Source organism: Lissotriton vulgaris, chromosome 7 (assembly GCF_964263255.1).
Source record: "Lissotriton vulgaris chromosome 7, aLisVul1.2, whole genome shotgun sequence".
NCBI classification, from domain to species: Eukaryota; Metazoa; Chordata; class Amphibia; order Caudata; family Salamandridae; genus Lissotriton; species Lissotriton vulgaris.
The window spans coordinates 1,484,333,127-1,484,352,309 of record NC_141695.1 but is presented as its reverse complement, the minus strand read 5'-3'; the positions used below and the strand labels follow the sequence as shown (position 1 = coordinate 1,484,352,309).

The window sequence follows — 19,183 nt, the reverse complement described above, 5'->3', positions numbered from 1 at the left end:
TACGTCAATGGATTTCAGTTGCAACTGCCAACATATTAGATGGGCATGGTAGTCTTTCATCACCTTTCATAAATCTAAGAAATGTGACTACTTAACAGTCCATTCATAGACCTTGCCATTTTTGCTTGAGCAAAACACGAATTCAAAGTCGAAATACTTGAAAAAGAATTTAGTGCTTACCATAAATACAAGCTCAGCATAATCAATCAGGAAATGAAAGAGGTAGATCGTCAGAGGTGTCTTTGGAAAGAAAAACACAAGGAGACACAGTCAGTATAGGTTATTCTTTTTTTAAACATTATAGTTTAAAATTTACATTACAATAATAAATACCTTAGCATAGTAGATACTTGGTATATGTGGAAAAGTGTGGCTTAATGGTTAGAGCGGCAGACCCTGTTGCAGAGGTCTGGCCAGGGACCAGGGTTCGATTCCCGCCTCGGCGGGTCTTGGGCTCAATTTACTCGGACCCGGGTCTTGGGCTCAATTTCCTCGGACCTGATAATTCTCGCCTCGGTGCCTATTCTAATCATGGGTCCCACTCTGCAACTCTGGGCAATAGCTTGCTTAATCTCCACAACGGCCCCAACAGCGCCGGGATGCCTGGCTTCACCTTGGGGGTGCCCAGGAGTGGGCATTTCACAGGGAAAAGCCAGGAAGGGTTCCACAGCGGTATGCGTACAGCGCCAAGACACCTCAGGGTATAAGTGCGCTATACAAATACGAATTCATTTCATTTCATTCATTTCATATAGCATTATAGAATATGTAAGAAAGCACGTTTTGTGGCAAGTATATCATGATGGAGTTATGTGCGAGATTTACTTCCTGGAAATCGAAGTCTTCTTGCTGTACTCGATGTCGAGAAGTTCCAAACACTGTGAACTACGCAGAAAAACAGGTGATAGGAATGTGGAAAAACCATTAATACTGACTGATAACGGGCTGTGAAGGTTCTTACTTAATAGTTGCTGCTGAGTAGCAAAATATTCATAAGTCCACAACACTGTAGTGTTTCTAAAATTAGATTTTCTGAAAACCATATTTAGTAGATTGTGGTACATTTCTGCGTATATGTGTGGTCCTCGTCTGCCTCTAACACGGCAAATAAGTAAACAGAATGGTGTTGGATAACTGAAATCCAACATAAACATATCTGATAAACAAGTCGATCTTTTCAAGGTATTCACTCTCAAAGATATGTTTAAGTCCATCATGGTGATGATGTGGAGAATAGCTAACTGATGAACATGTAGAGAAAAGGAGTTTCTCAAAATGGGAAATATATTTTGAGCATATAAAAAGCTATGCTAATGCATATTAACATTACATTTCCACTCAATATGTTTAAGTGGGCATTTCAATGTGTACTTATGGAAATGATTGTGAAGGATCCTGGGAATTAGCGACTCTGAAGCTTTCTAAGAGTACTCTAAAAATTATTTGAGAACTCCCGAGAGTCAGACATTAATTCAAAATCCTGGAGTCGAGTACATTTTTGACTCTTATATGCCTCTCTTTTAATTAGTAGCAATACTATCAAATGGTAGTGACACTTTGAACTTGACTCGGTCAAATATTAACCTCAACAAAGGCATCTTTGGCGAGCGCCCTTCATGGAAATCGAAAAGGAAGGCATGACAATTATAGAGTTAAGGGACATTTTTTTTTATGTTCAAAGGCTTTTTTTATTTCCAAAATATATATAAAAGAAAAACAGAGCTGCAACAAAGTGGATGATATTTGCACATTGCAGAGTAAGGTATATAGCAGCATTCAATATAGTTGGAAAACAGCGTTATAGTATACAAAATACGGCATCTGGGGTGTCTTTGTCAATAGTAGGACTGGTGACTTCAGGCTTACCATAGGTAGAGATGGAATGGAAGCATATGTGACTGGCCCATGCAGAAGAACTGGGTGGTTGGGGAGATTAAGCAGAAGATACATTATTTGGTGGGGGAATGAAATACCAGGGTGTGCAAGAGGCAGATAGATAGGGTGTGCAAGAGGCAGAGAGATAGAGGCGAAAGAGAGGGCGGGAGTGAGGGGGGAGGGGAGGAGGGGCATGGTCTCCAGGTGTGTCGTGGAGGCCAGTGGGGTTAGGTGGAAGTAGGTCTAAAAGCCATAAGATGTGTGGTTGTGGTATCAGCCCTGGTGTATGAGAACTATGGAGGGTCCACTTTTTGGAGATCATGGTCGACGGAGTCCCATAGGCCATGTGAGCATGAAGTGTTGTGAACTTTTTTTATACATGATGTTGTCGGCACTTCTGGTGGCACATAGAATGTTCCACCATCTCTTGAAGGGTATTTCTGTGCTGAATTTTCATTCTAGTAGAATTGTTTTAGAACCTAGGGCTAGCATGAGATCGTGTAGAAGCGAGTCTTGTGGGGATAGGTGGATATGCACCAAGGCAGAGTGTTGAGGTCAGTAGGGTTGGGGAGAAATGGATTTAAAGATGTCTTGAATGGTTTGCTGTATCTTGGACCATAGTGGTTGGACCATTTTGCATGTGGAGAGCATGTGTTCAATCGACTCGGTGGATTCCTCACAATCTAAAGATCAGAAAATCGTCGGCGTAGGCTGCAATTAGTTGCCTACCCAATTGGAATTGGACACCTTTGATGTTGTCATTCGCTTTTAGGTAACATAAGAGCGGTTTGATAACTAATAGGAGAGAGGGGGGCATCCTTGCCTGGTGGCTTGGGCTACAGAGAATGAGTTGGATAGTCTGCTATTTACCCTGACTGTCTCCACTGGAGCAGCATAGAGGGCCATCACCATGCGGATACATTCTCGCCTACTGGAATTTGCGGTGTGTCTCATGTAGGAAGATCCAGGAGACCTTGGCTTTTTCCGCATCAGGCGCCATCGCCATGGTGGGCGAGGACGATGACCAAGCTTTTTCAAGGGCGTAGCAACAAACATGGATGTTGTCCGTGGCTAGCCTGCCTTTAAAAAATCCAAATTGAGTTGGGGCAATTAATTTTTGTAGCACTTTCTCTAATTTTCGTGCCAGAATTTTGGTGTATATTTTAGAGTCGATATCAATTAGCAATATCGACCTGTAGTTTTTGACCTCCAGTGCATCATTTCTTTCTTTTAGGATAACTACTATTGAGGCCTATGAGGCTGAATCAGAGACTCGGCCGGTAGAAGTATACGATTGGAACAAGGCAAGAAAGGGTTATGTTAGGATGGCGGTGCACGTTTAGTAGATGTAGAAGTTCACTGTATACCCATTGGGGCCTGGAGCCTTGCCTGGGGTGAGGGATTTACTGGCCCAGCGGATTTCATCGGAAGTAATTGGAGGAATAAGTAGGGCTCTATACTCGGCTGATAGGGGAGAGAGCAGGAGTTCAGGTATGAAACATAGTCTTTTGGGTTGATTGTGTTGTTTGGAGTGTAGAGGTCTGAGTAGAAGTTCTGAAACACCTCAAGAATCTCAAAGGGGGGAAGTTTACTGTGAGGCCTGATTTGTTTTCAATGGCAGAGGTGATGGTTTTGTTTTTAGAGTATTTTAAGTAGTTTTTCAAGGGCCTTCCAGGCTTTGTTTCTAGTGGTCGATTTTTCCACGTTGGCAATTTCCACCCATTTCTGCGCTCTAATACTTAGTATTTGATTGTACTCATATTGTAGTTGGCACAGTTTAGGAATATGTTGAGACCCAGAGGAGTGTCTGATGGATTCGTTTAGGGAATTTATTTTAGATGCAATAGAATTGAGACGTTTATTCATGGATTTGTTTCTGGAGGCAGCTAGTGTCATTAGGGTACCCCTGAGAGTGGCCTTCAGGGCATCCCACTGAACAGAGTCCGATATGTCCCCTGCTCTGTTTTCTACCAGGGATTGTTGGATTGTTTCCCTGATTTTAGATTTGGATAGGTTGTCCTCCAGGAGTGAGTCATTAAGGTTCGAGACATTTGGGGGTGGGTGCATGTCTGTAATTGAGAGTTCAAGCAATATACATGAATAGTAACTAATTAGTAAGGGCTCGATTATGGGGTTCTGTGCCTTGGGCACTAAAGATTTATCTATAAGGATATAATCAATTCTTGTGAAAGTGCAATGTGGGGAGGAGTAAAATGTGGTCACTACCACTCTGGTTCAATAATCTTTATCTATCAATTAGATTGTTATTCTTGCAGCATAGTTTCATGTGTTTGTGAGACCTGCTGTCAATAAATTTGTTTGTGTAGTTCTATCTAGGACACCTTCCATTAGTAGGTTGAAGTCCCCCCACAATGATGCCAACGTTATCTGGGATTTCTGAGATGCGCTTGTCTAGGTCTTGCCAAAAGGCAACCGAGTTATCTTTAGGTGGGGAAATATTTACTACAGCTGTTTCTCTGTTTTTCTTTAGTATCCTTGTGATTAACCATCGTCCCTGGTGGTCATGCGAGTGGGAAAGGACGGCTATCCCGGATTTGTTTGCATATAACATAATGACACTGTTTTTCTTGGCTATGGCTGGAGAAAGTAAAGTATCTACGACCCAGGAGCAATATAATCTAGCATCTTTGATTGAATCAACATGGGTCCCTTGTAGGAGAATAAAATCTCCTTTCAGTTTATTGCAGTAATCAGCTATTTTTAAAAGTTTTACTGGGTGGGAGAGGCCCTTGGTGTTTAAAGAGAGGATTCTGACGTCAGTCATCAGGTAATGGAGCAGCTGAGTGGTTAGTGAGAAGTCGATATCGGAGTGCTGATGGCCGTGTGGGGCTGCAAGGTGATATGTGATGAGATCTGAGGTTGTGGCGGAGAGACCTGTGGCCAGGTAGATCTAGCGCGAACGTGTGTGGGGTATATATTGCCGCAATGACTTGGGCTCAGGGATGACAGACAGCGAGTGGGGTAGTGAGATCAAAAACCATGGGAGAAGCCTTGCAGACCTGCTTGGGGGAGCATACACCTCAATTACACCTACATTGGGGAGGGTGGTTGGGGGTGTGGGTAAGGGAAAGAAAGAAACTGGGAGGAGTAGAAGGAGTAAGAGAGAGAAATAATTAAACCAAATAGAACCCTAAATCCTATCCTGCCCGCCACCCCACCCTTGAAATTCAGGTGAACCTCATTTTCAAACCCAATCTAGGGAAGAAGAAAGGAAGGCCATGGGAGGGCCGGGCCTAACCATCGGCAGAGAAGCTCCATCCTAATGGTACAACATTCTGGTGTGAGATGTACAGCTTATTGTGGCTCAAGAATTACACACAAAATGCAATAACAAATCCATGAAGTGTTTAAATGGGAAAAAAAACTAGGAGAAAACTGTAGTCAGGGCATCATACATGAGTATGTAGGTTATTCGTAGATTCAATAATGTAACCAAGTATTTTAGTGCTTTAGTGCAAGAGTACCATAGTAACGGAGCACTTGAATGAGTACAGAAGTAAGTAAATGAGTAAGAACACTCAAGGGAGTAAATTGAGGTATAATATCCAGGTGTGATTGGATTAGACCATGACCCACCCTTAAGTTGTTGTGGAGTTAGTATTGAGATGGATTGTTAGAGCGTTACCACCAGTAACAACCAGACTGAAATTAACTAGTTAGAACTGAAGAAACAGGATCATGGCCATTTTCCTTAATGTGAGAGACCACAGCAGCTCAAGGATGTATTTAGCATAGAGACAAAGGACACAGGTGGTTACGTGTACACAGGTGTGAAAAAGGTCAATGATAGGCACATGAAAACGTTGTAGCAGGAAAACCCCTAATATATAGTTAAATGGACATATCTGTTTATGTGGCTGTGTCCAAAAAGGCTTGAAGATCGGTAGGAGTGCAGAAGACCAATGGTTTGTCTTTGAAGAATATGCGAAATCTCGCTGGGCCGGTGAAGGAGAAGGGGATGTTTCAGACCTTGAAGCAGGGCCAGGAAGCCCTTGCTTGTGGCCACACTTACTTTTGAGAAGTCCTGGGCGATCATGATGCGCGATCTGTTCTATACAGCTTGTTGATTTTTCCTTATGTGGGCGAGAATGATTTAGGTGTGGGGATAACGCAATGGTTTAAAGATCATTGTTCTACGGCGAGTGTAGTTGCCAGGTACAGAGTTGGGCGGAATGCTTGAAGGGATACTGTGCGCCTGTTCGATTTCAAAGTCTTTGTCGAAATTTAAGCCCAGTGTGAGAGGGATCCAGGATTCCAGGAATTCCACGCAGAAGTTGGCATCTTTTTCAGTGTTCTCTGGTAAGCCAAAAATACGTAGACTTCCTCTCCGTTTACGGTCTTCGAGTTCTGAGAGTCTTCTCACCATCATTTTCATTGCATGATGATTGATCCAAGCGTTTTACAGTCGCGGTGTTGGTATTTTTCATGGAACCAATTCTAGATTTGGCCTCGGTGAGTCTGCTGGAGAGACCCCTCACGTCGTCTCGGAGAGCTCTGAAGTCTTGCCTCATGGCATCATTGCTGGATTTCGGAGCTTGGGTTAAATTATGTAGAGCACCCAGACATTGGATGATAACTTCCACGTTAACAGACAGATCTCTTTTGCTTTTTTCTTGGCAGTCTGGCTATGGGGTATCAGGTTTGGGTCACTTTTGAGGAGCTTTGCTTTCTTGGTGTTCTTCCTGATCTTTGAAATCTTTTCCTTTATGGTCGGCTATCTTGGTGAGAGAGGTTGAAAGCGCTAGGTGATTAAAGAAGATTGAAGATACCAACTGCTGGTAACTGTAGTCTACTGTCGGTTGGGAGATAAATGTTGTCGGTTGTTGCCTATTGTTCTCTATTAGCTGCAGACCCACTGGTTGCTGGACACTGGCTGAGGACCAATGGCTGCTGTCCAAATGTCTGATGGTATGGATATCTGGGCGATCTTCTGTTAAGTAATTAGACAGTTTGTCAAATACTTGTTAGTTGGCCTATGGATTGATCTTTCTCCAGGTGTTGGTTCCGTTTGTCGCCCCACAAAAATGCAGGTGAAAAATAAGCATGAGAGGAGTGCCTGGAGGGGCTCTGTGTTTGTTGATAATACAAATTGTGTCAAGCAGTGCTCGGAGTAATTACAGAATAGATAAGATCGTAGCAAGTAAGCAAATAGGTGAGTGAGAACATAGCTAGTAAGTTTGTAAGTGCCCAATTACTATAGAGCAGTTTGTTTCTCAGCTATATGGCAGCCATCTTAAGGTGAGGCAACGTGTTGCGTACTCCAGATGGCCGCTGGCAGCGGAAGGATCAGGCCGCTAGGAGTTGGGTAGGCCTCTAATGGCAGCTGTGCGGTGAGTGCATATATGTAGATCGATATTGCAGTGGCACTGCTGGGAATAGATTAGAGAGTGACACAGTCTGGAGGCACAGCGGAGCTGGAGCGAATCAGTCAGGAGCAGGTAGTTTGTACACTGTGGTTGTGCGATTACAGTGATCAAGGCCCATTACCGGAGGACCAGGGACATCCGTGATGTGGTGTTGGGCGCTTCTTACGGACTTAAGGATCACAGAAGACAGGCAGTGAGTTATGTATTCCAGATGTACCAGTGGTGGTTGAAGGATCAGGCCTCTGGGAGTTGGTTAGGTCTCTAATGACAGCTGCGTGGTGGCTGTAGGTGTGTAGGCCGAAGTCACAGTAGAAACGCTGGGATTCAAGTAGGTGGTCTCCTGGTGAGCAACACAGCCAGGAGTCTCAGTGGTGCTGGAGGAAAGAAGACAGGAGCAGGTAGGCTGTACACAAGGGTTTGTCGCAACTGCAGCGGGAGCTCCGTTAGGTCACAGGTAGGCAATCTTCAGGTGCGTGGTACCATGACAACCAATCAGGATAGCGGGGTAACACTGCGGCGCTGTTTGGCACTATCACTGCAACCGGCATGGTAGTTTATGGTAGTTATGGCAATTGGGGGGTGCCTGCTACCTATCTGGTGCAGACAGAGATGAACAGTCGGCAGGGTGCAGCCATGATGTCATGTAAGGCCGTGAGTCCCCGCTGTGGTGAAGAAGTAGTGGTGCGCCACAGGAAGTGTTGACCCCACAGATGAAATGCCACTTTTACTCTACAAATATGATCCTGGTCTTTTCAGGTAAGTGATGGGTCGTTCAGCCAATATAGGAAGAGGGAGCCGTCGGGAAAGACTATTGTGGATGGCGGACACCATTTTCAGCAACAATGTCCTCAAAGGCCCAAGGGTAAAAAGACAGTTTCCAGTAGGGTAAATGTCTGGAATTATCTTTCGGTGGTACATCGGTGATGCTGTAATCACTGGTTGATGATGGGGTTACCTCATTAGCTCGGATGGATGGTTAGAGCGTGAGAAATGAGTGGAGGGAGCACTGAGCTGAGTGTCTAGGCAGTCATCGGACATTTGAAGCCCGCCTACTACAACACAATTTACATCACAGACCCATAGAAATGATGGAAGCAAGAGTGTTTCCCCGCCCCTGGATACATTTTGTGCTTCCCGTAGGCTGCGGAGGAAAATCGTAGCCCTACGTCAACACAGGAGCTCCCCTGCTGCTTTGCCTGCTCAATTCTGCTGAACTGACTATTAGTGCAGCTCCCTAGATGCTTCAGTAACAGAGCCCAGACATGGTTAATTTTCTGACAGCCTCAAACTTGGAGAGCCCTCTACATGGGCTGCGGAGCACAATTGCCGCTGACACAAGAGCCCTTCCGCTGCTTTGTGTTGTCTGCTCAATTCTGGCAGACTGACTATGGGCGTTGCACCCCTGGTGCTCAATTAACGGAGCACTGACATAGTTCATGTTCTGCACGCCTCAAACTCCGTGAACCCCTAATCTCATATTTCACATGCTCCTCTCTTTTGCTCTCATGGTTTTGAGCTTGTTGTTTAGAGGGTTGGCCCCAGTGGGCTTGGCTAGCCCTCTATTTGAGGGTCCCCCCACCCCTTCTTCCCTACATGAAGGCCCCTTCCCTAAAATGGTGGCCCTCCCACCTGCAAAACAATAACATTAGGACTTAAGGCACCTGGAGGCACTGAAAGAAAAGAAGGGCTGTTATACACTCCAACAGCTTCATCAATGGGGCAGCCATCTTACAATGGTTAAGAGTTTTACATCATTCTATTTGAAGAGCTCTACATGCCTTATTTAGGCAGCCTTTTTCACAACTGTCTATGGGAAAACACTGGGTCTGAGTCTCCATTGCTGCGTCTGAGCAATTCTCTGCATTAGGAGAGCACTCTGGGTCCGATGCTCCTGCTTCTACCCGTATATACATCTTATGACAGCCTCTCGCTTCCCTTCTACTCCCTAAAAATTCAGCCATTTAGTATGCGGCAAGGTTTTGCCCCAAGCAATTCTATCTAAACAATAAGACTAGTATTTCATTTCACTAACCCTGTTCACCATTCCCTCCTCCCTTCAATAGCCTCCTGCAGCCAGTCCTTGATATGGATCAAACAAGAATTACTGATGCAAATCTGGAGCTGCCGGGCCGCTATGCCTATATAATTAAGTACTTCCCAAATCTAACATGAAAAGCAGGCAAGAGCTTCAAACATATTCTTCTCAAATCCCACCCAGAAACCCTGGTTTCTGACCCCTACTTCTCTATGAATAAAGTAGTCATAACAAGGGACCTCATCCTTTACGCCAATAGAAGACCTCAATAGAGGAAAGCCCTGTTCTCATTGCTCTTTATTTCCACATCTAGGAAAACTCCTCATGGTCTAGGAGTCTGGGTTGCTCCCTCATCAGATTTCAGAGCAGAAGCAACCATCACCATTTAAAACAATGGGGCTATCCTTATACAATCATCTTATAGCAACCTAGAAATATTTGAGGACATTTTCCATTCTCAACAAGAAAGCCGCAAATAGGACTGAATCCTCCCCTGCCCAAGGCCTTCCTAACTCCGCATGAAACACTTACTCATCACCTGCACCCAAGCCCCCATTCCTCAATCATCATTTCACACTACAATCTTACCCCACACCCAGAGCAGCTACTTCCCATTCACCGGGACAAGACATTAATTCCCTCACCCTAACTACTCCTCCGACTCACCAGATCCCGCAACCTATGCCACACCCAAAAGTCTGAGTCCCTAACTATGCATAGCAACCTATCTCCCCTTCCTCTTTCAACCTCATCTCCTTCTTCTATTATTGACTTTACCTGCCTCTCCATCCACTCTGCAGGTTTCCACAGGCCACTGGCCTTCCAACTCCTTCAACTCCAACTCCCCCCTCTGAAATTCCCCTCGCCCCTACACCTGATAACCTGTACCCACACCTCACCTGACTCTAGACTTGATGAGATCACACACTATCTACAACAACTCAAAGCTGACCTACAAAGACTTATTGGCCTCGCCTTACAGTTGTCCATGAATCAGTGGCTGAATAAGAACAGTCTTATTTATGGCAAATCCCCCAACCACCATAGCTTGCCTACCACATACCGCCCAACCAAGAGGATCTCACTTTCTCAGGAGCCCACACACTTGAGATGGAGAACTTTACCCTACCCCAATGCACCCATCCAGCCCTCTAGACTAAAAGATCCTCTATTCGACAAAGATATCCACTCACTCCTCCTCTGTTATGACTCATCATACCATGACAACAACTCATCACTCCCTGATAACATAGACAATCATGCTTTAATCCAATCCATCTCTCCAAATCCACACAGGGAACCAAGACCCAACTACAGAGTAGTAAACAAACACAACATTAAGCGAGTTACCCTCACACTAACCACCCTTGCTATTACCAAACCTCAACTGAAATACATGCTACTCAATTGCAGATTTGCCACAAGACTGGTGGCGGATATTGCCAATCTTATCCCAGCACATGATCTCAATCTCCTAATCCTGACTGAAACTTAAATAATTAATCTGCACCCACCCTTGACATACTAGCTCCTCCTAATTATGGCATCACTAGATTAGACAGTTCTGGCAGGCCAGGTGGAGGTATTGCCTGCATACACCTTGAACCTTGAACACCTCAAGCTTTTGACAACGAGGAACTCGTACTACAAAAGTATCAGAAGGTCAGAAGCCAACGTCTTCAGAACTTGACCAAGCTAGAAACCGACCTAAAGAAATATTTGAACTTCCTAAACTACAATCAAATGGCCATCCCAACCCGCCCCAAGTTGGATCAATTGTGTCACCTAACTGCAAGGAATGTACCTCCTTCTTCCTTGAGAAGACAGACAACATGAAAACTGATTTGTAGAGGGCTTTGGAACATGGTCCTCGCTTACCTATCTCCACCCTCTTCCTCACGGTTTTACCGGCTTGTCTACCTGGGCACACCCGCAAAAGCAACACCTCATGGTCTTCCTTCAAAACCTTTAAGGAATGTGACATTCGCAAAATTTTAAGATCGCTAAAACCCCTCAAACCACTTCTACGACCCTCTTATCTCCAACTTTTTCAATGAGTTGGAATCATCGATACTCCCACTTTGGACCAATATTGTTAATGCTTCTATACTTCAAGGCTCTATCCCTGACAGCCTAACGTTGGGGCAGAAGTCTCTAATCCTTAAAAAACCATCAGCAGACCACACAGATCTCAACAACTCCCGCCCCACTCTGCCGATGCTCCTGGAAAAACGTGTTCACATCCAACTCTGTTACCACATTTAACAATTCTGCCTTCTGAGCTAATTTCGATCTGGCTTCCATCCGGGGCAGAGCACCGAATCAGTTTTCACATATAGTGGACGATGCGCTAAAATGTTGGATCAAAATGAATCCTGCCTCCTAATCCTCCTTGACCTGTCCTCGGCATTCTATATGGTTAAACAAGACAACTTCCTAGAACTACTTGAGCTTAGAATGGGCTTATTGGGGCCTGTCCAAAACAGAACACAAAGATTCAAGGGTAATCAGTCATATCTAAGACCACTCCGGTCACACTAGGAGTCCCACAGGGTTCCTCCCTGTCACCCACTCTCTTTAAACTGTTCATGGAGCCACTAACTGAAATTCTGAGCTCATTCACCATCCACTATCACATGTACACTGATGACATCCAACTGTACCTGAAAGTCTCCTCCCTTGAAGACGTCAAATCCCTCAATTTACCTTTACAAAGAACACAAAGCTGGTTGGTAGACAACTACTTCAAACTAAACTCCCTCAAAACCAAATTCCTATTAATCGCTCCTCCCAACCAATTACCCATCATTGAGGATTGGCTGAAACAAATAATAGCCTTCAACTGCCTTCCCCAAGCTATTGACTCGGCAAGATCACTGGGATTAACTCTCAACAAGAAGCTTAACATGCAGAAGAATATCAGCGCAGCCACAAAAGGATCGAACCTCCAACTGAACATCTTGACGAAATGAAAACCCTTCATCCACTCTAATGACTTCAAATCTGCAGTGCAAGCCCTAGTAACTCCTAGATGGGACTATGGAAGTGCAATCGTGTGCGAACTGCCCAGATCCACAAAGGCTCCTCTAAAGGCGTTCCTCAATTTTGCTGCTAGACTAATCATGGTTTCAAAAAGAAATAGCCACAACCCCCGGACTTAAAAGCTCTCAACTGGCTCCCTTATGAAATAATAATTCAATAAAAAAATTGCATGCATGACATATAAAAGCCCTACACTTTAATACTCCGAGATACCGTGCTCAAAGTTGGAATTCTCCAGCAGCAACAGATCCTCCAGAAGTTTCAGCACCTTACTGTTGAAACCACAGAGATTCTCCAAAAAGAAAACATATAAGCGAGCATCCCTGTTCCCTAAAACCAAACTGAATTCCTCAACTGTTTCTTTAAAAAAATAAGTTAAAATATTACTCATGAACAAATTTAAGCCCTGATCCTATGATCTCCTCTCTGAGTACATCTTTTGATTTGTCAATTACTCCCATGAATACTGCTTGGTATCATTGTTTCGATGAGTGCTCTGTTCAGGATCATTGTGTTTGTATGTCTGTATCCATTTGGGTCTATATTTTGTGGTAATCCAAACTTTTTTCCCCATTTGTCTTTGCTCTCTGAACATGTGTAAAATGCTCTGATATCCGCATGGGTCATGTTTGAGCTATATACAACTTTTAAAGTGAATAAATCACATGTGGTCATCATGGAGTTGCAAACATTGAAACACAGATGGGCATAAAGGAAGGTGTTCTACCAAAATATTGAGTTTTTAATATCAACTGCACTTAAATCGACTTTCTGAAGTCAATATATGTAAGGTTAATAACAGTGACCTTTAAGTGTGGACATAAAATCTTCGAAGCCATGGAACAGTCACATCTAAACGTGCCAGACACCAAAGTACATGCCAAGATGTCACTTGTTTTTCTCCGACAATGTGTGAGAACAGATTACCTGACCACTAAGGGGGTAATCTACAATTCTCAAACCAGCACATGTACCAAATGTTTATAATATTAAAAGGGATAGGAGAGGATGCAAAATGAACATGCAAAGAAAATCTTAAACGGCAAAATTACTATTCAATATGCTTCTGTGGAAAAGCTTATAATGTGCTTTTTGTTAACACCTTGGTTTGTTGGTTCCACATGCGAAAAGAAGACTGGGTGACCTTTCAAGGTATATTCATTTAATCTACAATTACAGAACTCTGTAACCTAAAGCAATACTTACTTCATGAAATAAATCTCCAGCATAAGGAGAGACTTCAAGGTCCAGCAATGAAAGCCCTTCTACCACTGCAAAACAAAGTGTTGAGACACATGTCAGAAGCTTCTGGGGTACAGAAAAGGTATTGTTGCATACAATTAAAACTGCAACTATTGGATTGTCAATAGATGGGTCTATCTTGAATATACTTAATTGAAGGACTTAGATACAAGCCATGCAAATTGAGAAAAAAAGAATCACACAAAATACAATACATGTGAAATAATGTTTTTTTTTACTTCATATTTGCTAATTCTCTGAAAAAAACACAATTGATGGGAATGAGGTTGTTTCTTGTAGATTACAGATTAGGTTATCTAAACATTTAGCAATGGTTTGAACAATTACCAGACCCTAAGGCAATATTTTAATAAATTATGTATTTTCTTTCACTGGCAGCATGGACAAACACACACTCAATTTCGCGGACACCCCACCACAACCCCCTCGGCAAAAAGGAATCCTGATTCACTATTTCTTAACCTCATCTTTTCACTTTAGAGTTCAGTGACATCAAGGCCCAACCTTTGGTCTCATGGTTTAGTTCTCCACGAGAACCCCTTAAAGGGACAGTCATATGGTAAACTTTTGGTACCACAAAGCAGTTACATTCCCACCTGAAATGCTTAGAACTTTTTTGAAAAAAAGAAGGGGTGGGAGATACCCAAACAGTTGGTGGTGTTCTGAAGGAGATAGGTGCTGTCTTGCTTCTCCTCAGTCCCAGCTACATTCCTAGGAATACAAGAGGGCCTCTCCTATGACTTTATTCAGTAGACTGGCATCTCACATCAATAACATGTGAGGCAGGCAGACACTAGGGTGAGTGAAATGGTAATGACTCAGCCACTCAATCCCTTCGTCAGTGGAAGACAAACCAGAGGAGGCACTGTGATTTGAGGTAGTCTTCAAGTCATTCCCAGAAGGAAGGAAACTGCAGGACAAGAAACAAGGTGTTGACCTCCTTCACATCACCAAGTGTTAACCTGCGAAAAGATCGTAAGGAACATACAATGGAAGGCGAGTTTGCATTACAACAGGACAACTCTGCTAATAATTTTACTACAGTGAAGGGAAAGTTTTTAACTATGAAGTGGTCCTTTTAATCCAATAGGTTTCTAAGCTCACTGTCTGACATGTGTAGTGGTGATGCCCTGGAGCAAGATATTCAGAACCTGCAGAAACCTCCTTCAGCTTCAATGTATGAAGTAATTAGTTTCTACAAAGATGAAAGCAGTCAGGGAAACCAAGCCACCAAGACAGCTGATCTAAAGGCACAGAGGGCACTGCGTAAAATGGATAAAGGTTTTGGAAACATCTCTACTCGGAAGAATATGGAGGAAGAGAGAATGAGTCACGGAAGCAGACTCAATTAAAATCTCTAAGAATTTGTACGAGGCCAAGGATTCAGATCTTGCCATGGAGATTGAGACACAGGCAGTGCTTCCTTCCTTCAAGGCAAACATCAACTCCAATCATTTGAAGAAACCTGCTCAACTAAAAGAACTGTGTGAGAACAGTACTATGTTTTTCACATCCACAATTAACACACAAGAATATGTAGGCTCCTTCAAGAAGATGCATACTTCAGTTGTAGATTAAACTGGCATCAGACTGTCAGATGTATTGAAGATGTGCCTTTCTGGGGTAAACATGGTATATATACTCGTTTAGTTATGTTTAGTTTTTTTCTAATTTAGCTGTTACTAATAATGATGTCATCTTATTAGGTATGTTTAGGGAAACAGTGGTTCTATGTTGGCCCAATAGGGTCCTGTGCAAAAAGTAAGGTCCCTGAGTGGGACACAGGGTTATAATTTGAGCTAGACAATTAATCATCAAGGGATCACACAAGTAAGGGAGCATATGTAGTGTAAAATAGACAATTTTTTTTACACAGGCATGATTTTCGGTAATCAGAGTAATCAGGTGCTCACATAAAGTGAAAGGTGTGTGATGTGACAAAGTGAGGTGAACTAAAAACATATCATCAAATTGACAACAAAAATAGGAACTCCACATGAGTATATGCAATTGAGGAAGTTCCTGTTGTAGGGGTCGACGGCATTTCGATCTATTAGGGACTTAAGATCATCTTCAGTACAATAAGTGAGCAATCTGAAATCTCTAATCAGGGCATAGTCAGGGGGGGGTCGGGGTAGCGGTCTCTTTGCTGGTGCAGGAATTGCTGCTTGCACTGGACGTTCTGTTAATTTTTAAGTCATTAGTGGAGGGACTACTTTCAGCCGGAAGTAGTATATAAGGGCAATCTATTCGAAAAGTGTTCTTTAATCACTTGTGGGCCATGTAGTTAAGAATGCCTAATATCATGGTATTGGCAGTAAAGTGAAATGACTCGACGCCGGCACGGAGGGCTCAGCGGTACTCGGGTTGCCGTGATTAGGCAGGGTATTCCTCTAATTAAGGAGCCGCTGGGGTGAGCTGCAAGGGAGAATTTGCCCAACGTATGGGATTCAGTGATACCTTGTCTGAAATTAAGTCAGAGTCCCAGTGGGGAGTGAAGCACCATCCTGGCTGACGCGCGGAAATGATTCAATCCTGGAGCGACCCCTACAACAGGAAGTTCCTCAATTGTATATACTCATGCGGAGTTCCTACTTTTGTTGTCAATGTGATGTTATGTTTTCAGTTCACCTCACTTTGTCACATCACGCACTTTTCACTTTATGTGAGCACCTGATTACTCTGATTACTGAAAATCATGCCTGTGTAAAATAAATTGTCTATTTTACACTACATATGCTCTCTTATTTGTGTGCTCCCTTGATGATTAACTGTCAAGCTCAAATGATCCCTTTGCGTGCTTTCGTCGGCCAATGGCCGTGGCGAGCACTACCTCCGTGGTGCTGAGAATGTCCGTTGGCCGCCGTGGCCCGCCCACTCCGCTAAACCGCCGCACCGTGGTGGAATTGACGCCGCAGTTAAGCGGTTATAACCGTGTGTCCCCCTCAGAGACCTTACTTTTTGCACAGGACCCTACTGGGCCAACATAGAACCACTGTTTCCCTATACATATGTTAACCCCAGGTTATCTTTTTGGGGTACCCCTGTTCTACCATACTATCTCATTAGGTAAGAGCATGTTCATTCTGTTACACACTTTTCAGGCATGGAGGAGGGGACCCACCTGAGAAGCTGCATCTCACGCACCCAGAAAGAGGGTGGATTAAATAGGCGGTGAGAGATTCAGATGCCTGGAGTGAGGAAAGCGCGTTAGCTGGTAGGTGGTTTGGGAAGTGGTTGGGATGTGGTGGTGAAGGTGAGTCTTACAATACAAAATGGTAAGAGTGCTTACAATTGTTGGCTGTTTACAGAGAATGCTCTGGTTATTTGTTTGGTAAACACTTTTACAACACCCAAAATAAGTATAAGAACAAGGAATGTTAATTATTTAAATTTGGCCACAAAAGGAAATCTAGTAACAAAGAGTTTTACGGGATCAATTCCAAAATAGTGTGTCTCCAGAACCCCACGTATATCAAGCAGGATATTCTGTCTTGGTCTGCACTTTGCAAACAACGTCTATTAGAGGTTTAGCCGCAATGTATAAAACAAATACACTGGATTGCAAACAATCAATGATAGATGAAAAGGGCCTGTGGGTAATAGTGAAAATAGTCAAGGGGAACGCAGAACTGGTGCTATGCGCATTTTATAGTCCTTACATCAAGAAACCAAAAATGTTTGTATCACATTTAATTGAATTTATCAAAATGGGATGGTCCTTACATTTTTTGCAGTGATTTTAATGTTTTGCTGAATCCTTGCATGGATGGATTCACTAAACAAGGGATCCATAAGATTGTTAAAGTCGGAGCAACAGTAGCAAAAATCGTCATGGCTTTGGGATTATTAGATTCCTGGATAGCGAGAGACAGAGGGTACTCAATCTGGAATGCACATTTTACTCTGCTCCTCATTGGCCTTTTTGATTAATAAGGGTGCTTGTATTACTCTATTTCCGAAGGTAAAAATCCCACTGTTTAAGCATTGAAAAAAAATTAGTTTGTTAACATTCGAGCGTTCTCTTCAGACCAACCCAGAAAAACCTGCATCCTAACAAGGGCTGGTGAAAGTTTCAGGCAGCAATGTAGTTGCTGCCCGACAAGGGCCAAATCAGGCAGGTAGTAACCTGTAGCACAACAATAGTTGGTGCGGCTCTCAATGAGAACCACAGACAGAGACCAAGAGACTCACTGTAGCATGGACCATTCCTGGGTTTAATTTCTTTGTATGTTCCTCGACCAGGAACACTATGGGCTTTTCCTCCTGGATAGTCTCTCCTCCTGCAGTGCAAGGCAGTCTCCTCCCCTCTGCTAGCATGCTGGCAAGCGTCTAGGCACTAAGCAGAACCTCAGCTCTTCCAGAAGAAAGTGCGGACTTCAAGTGCTGTCACCTCACCCAAGGTTTCACATAACGGAGGAACTTTACACAAGAGGGACCTGTAGTCAACACTCTGCTGCCACATATAAAAATGTCTGGTCACGCTAAGGATTCACAAAACACAATACGCTGCCACCACCACTTTTATCTGCTAACAAGAACAGTAGTCCTTTTGTCTACTCTAAGTGAACACTGGGTCCACCCCTCAAGGTAACATGACGGGTCCTGGATCATGGATTATAAGGGACATGCATAGGCTTCTGGCGAGTGTGTATACACACATACACAAAACATATATACTGAGATTAGCATTATACCAGTACCACAGTAAGTTGGGCATGATGCTGGCATGGCTTTTGCAGGATGTCAGGGATATCACTCTATACTTCTGTTACATGGTTCTTCGGGCATGATGTATTCACACAGGAGGAGATCAATGAGGTGTTTCTTCAACACTATCATGATCTGTACTCCTCGGGGTGGCAAGTAGTGAGGGGGAAATTCTGAACTATATCTTCTCTGGTGCTCCTTGAGTTGACTGTGGCAGATCAACTGGATGTAGATATTACCTAACAGGAGGTAAGGGGAGGGTTTAAGGACATGGCGAGGGGTAAGGTATCTGGCCTGGATGGGTTTCCAATAGAATTTAAAGCTTCATTCGCATTGGACCTTGTTCCTAGACGAGTGGCCCTTTTTATTGATTCCTGCAGCGTGGTCAGCTTCCAAGCTTGCTGCGGGAGGCAGCCATTGTGTCACTCCCTCAGAAGGATAAGGACCCTCTTCTTCTTGATTATTACTGCCCCCTATCTATGCTTAATGCGGATTACAATATCTTGACTAAAAATGTAGCAAATCAGTTACGTCCTCATATGTGCTCTCGATTTCTTCTGGATCAAACAGACTTCATCCCAACTCACAGCACTCTGTCTAATATCCAGCAACTGTTCTTGTCCTTAGACCGTCGGGAGCAACTTCCACCGAAAGCACTGGTTATCTTGGTGGACATTAGGAAGGAGTTTGGCTTGCTCCGTTGGGAGTTCTTATATGCTACTATGCTTAGCAAGGGCTTGGGTTTGCCTTTTGTCAGGTGGACAATGATTCTCTACATGACCCCCTGGCCAGGATCCGTTCTGGTACTTTGATATCGCAGGACTTTGCGTGGAGAGGGACTGCCTCTATCACATCTGTTATTTGTGCTGGC

At 43.7% G+C, this 19,183-nt stretch overlaps 1 protein-coding gene across 1 annotated transcript in view; it reads right to left on the bottom strand.

Annotated features, from left to right (window-relative positions):
* PIGU (phosphatidylinositol glycan anchor biosynthesis class U) overlaps positions 1-19,183 on the bottom strand; it is a 169,452-nt gene that overhangs the window by 127,847 nt on the left and 22,422 nt on the right. Inside the window, exons 2-3 of the mRNA XM_086932287.1 lie at positions 13,546-13,610; positions 181-240 (exon numbers count right to left, since the gene is read on the bottom strand). Coding sequence (XP_086788413.1) covers positions 181-240; positions 13,546-13,610 — 125 coding nt within the window. The remainder of the gene's footprint in view (positions 1-180; positions 241-13,545; positions 13,611-19,183) is intronic.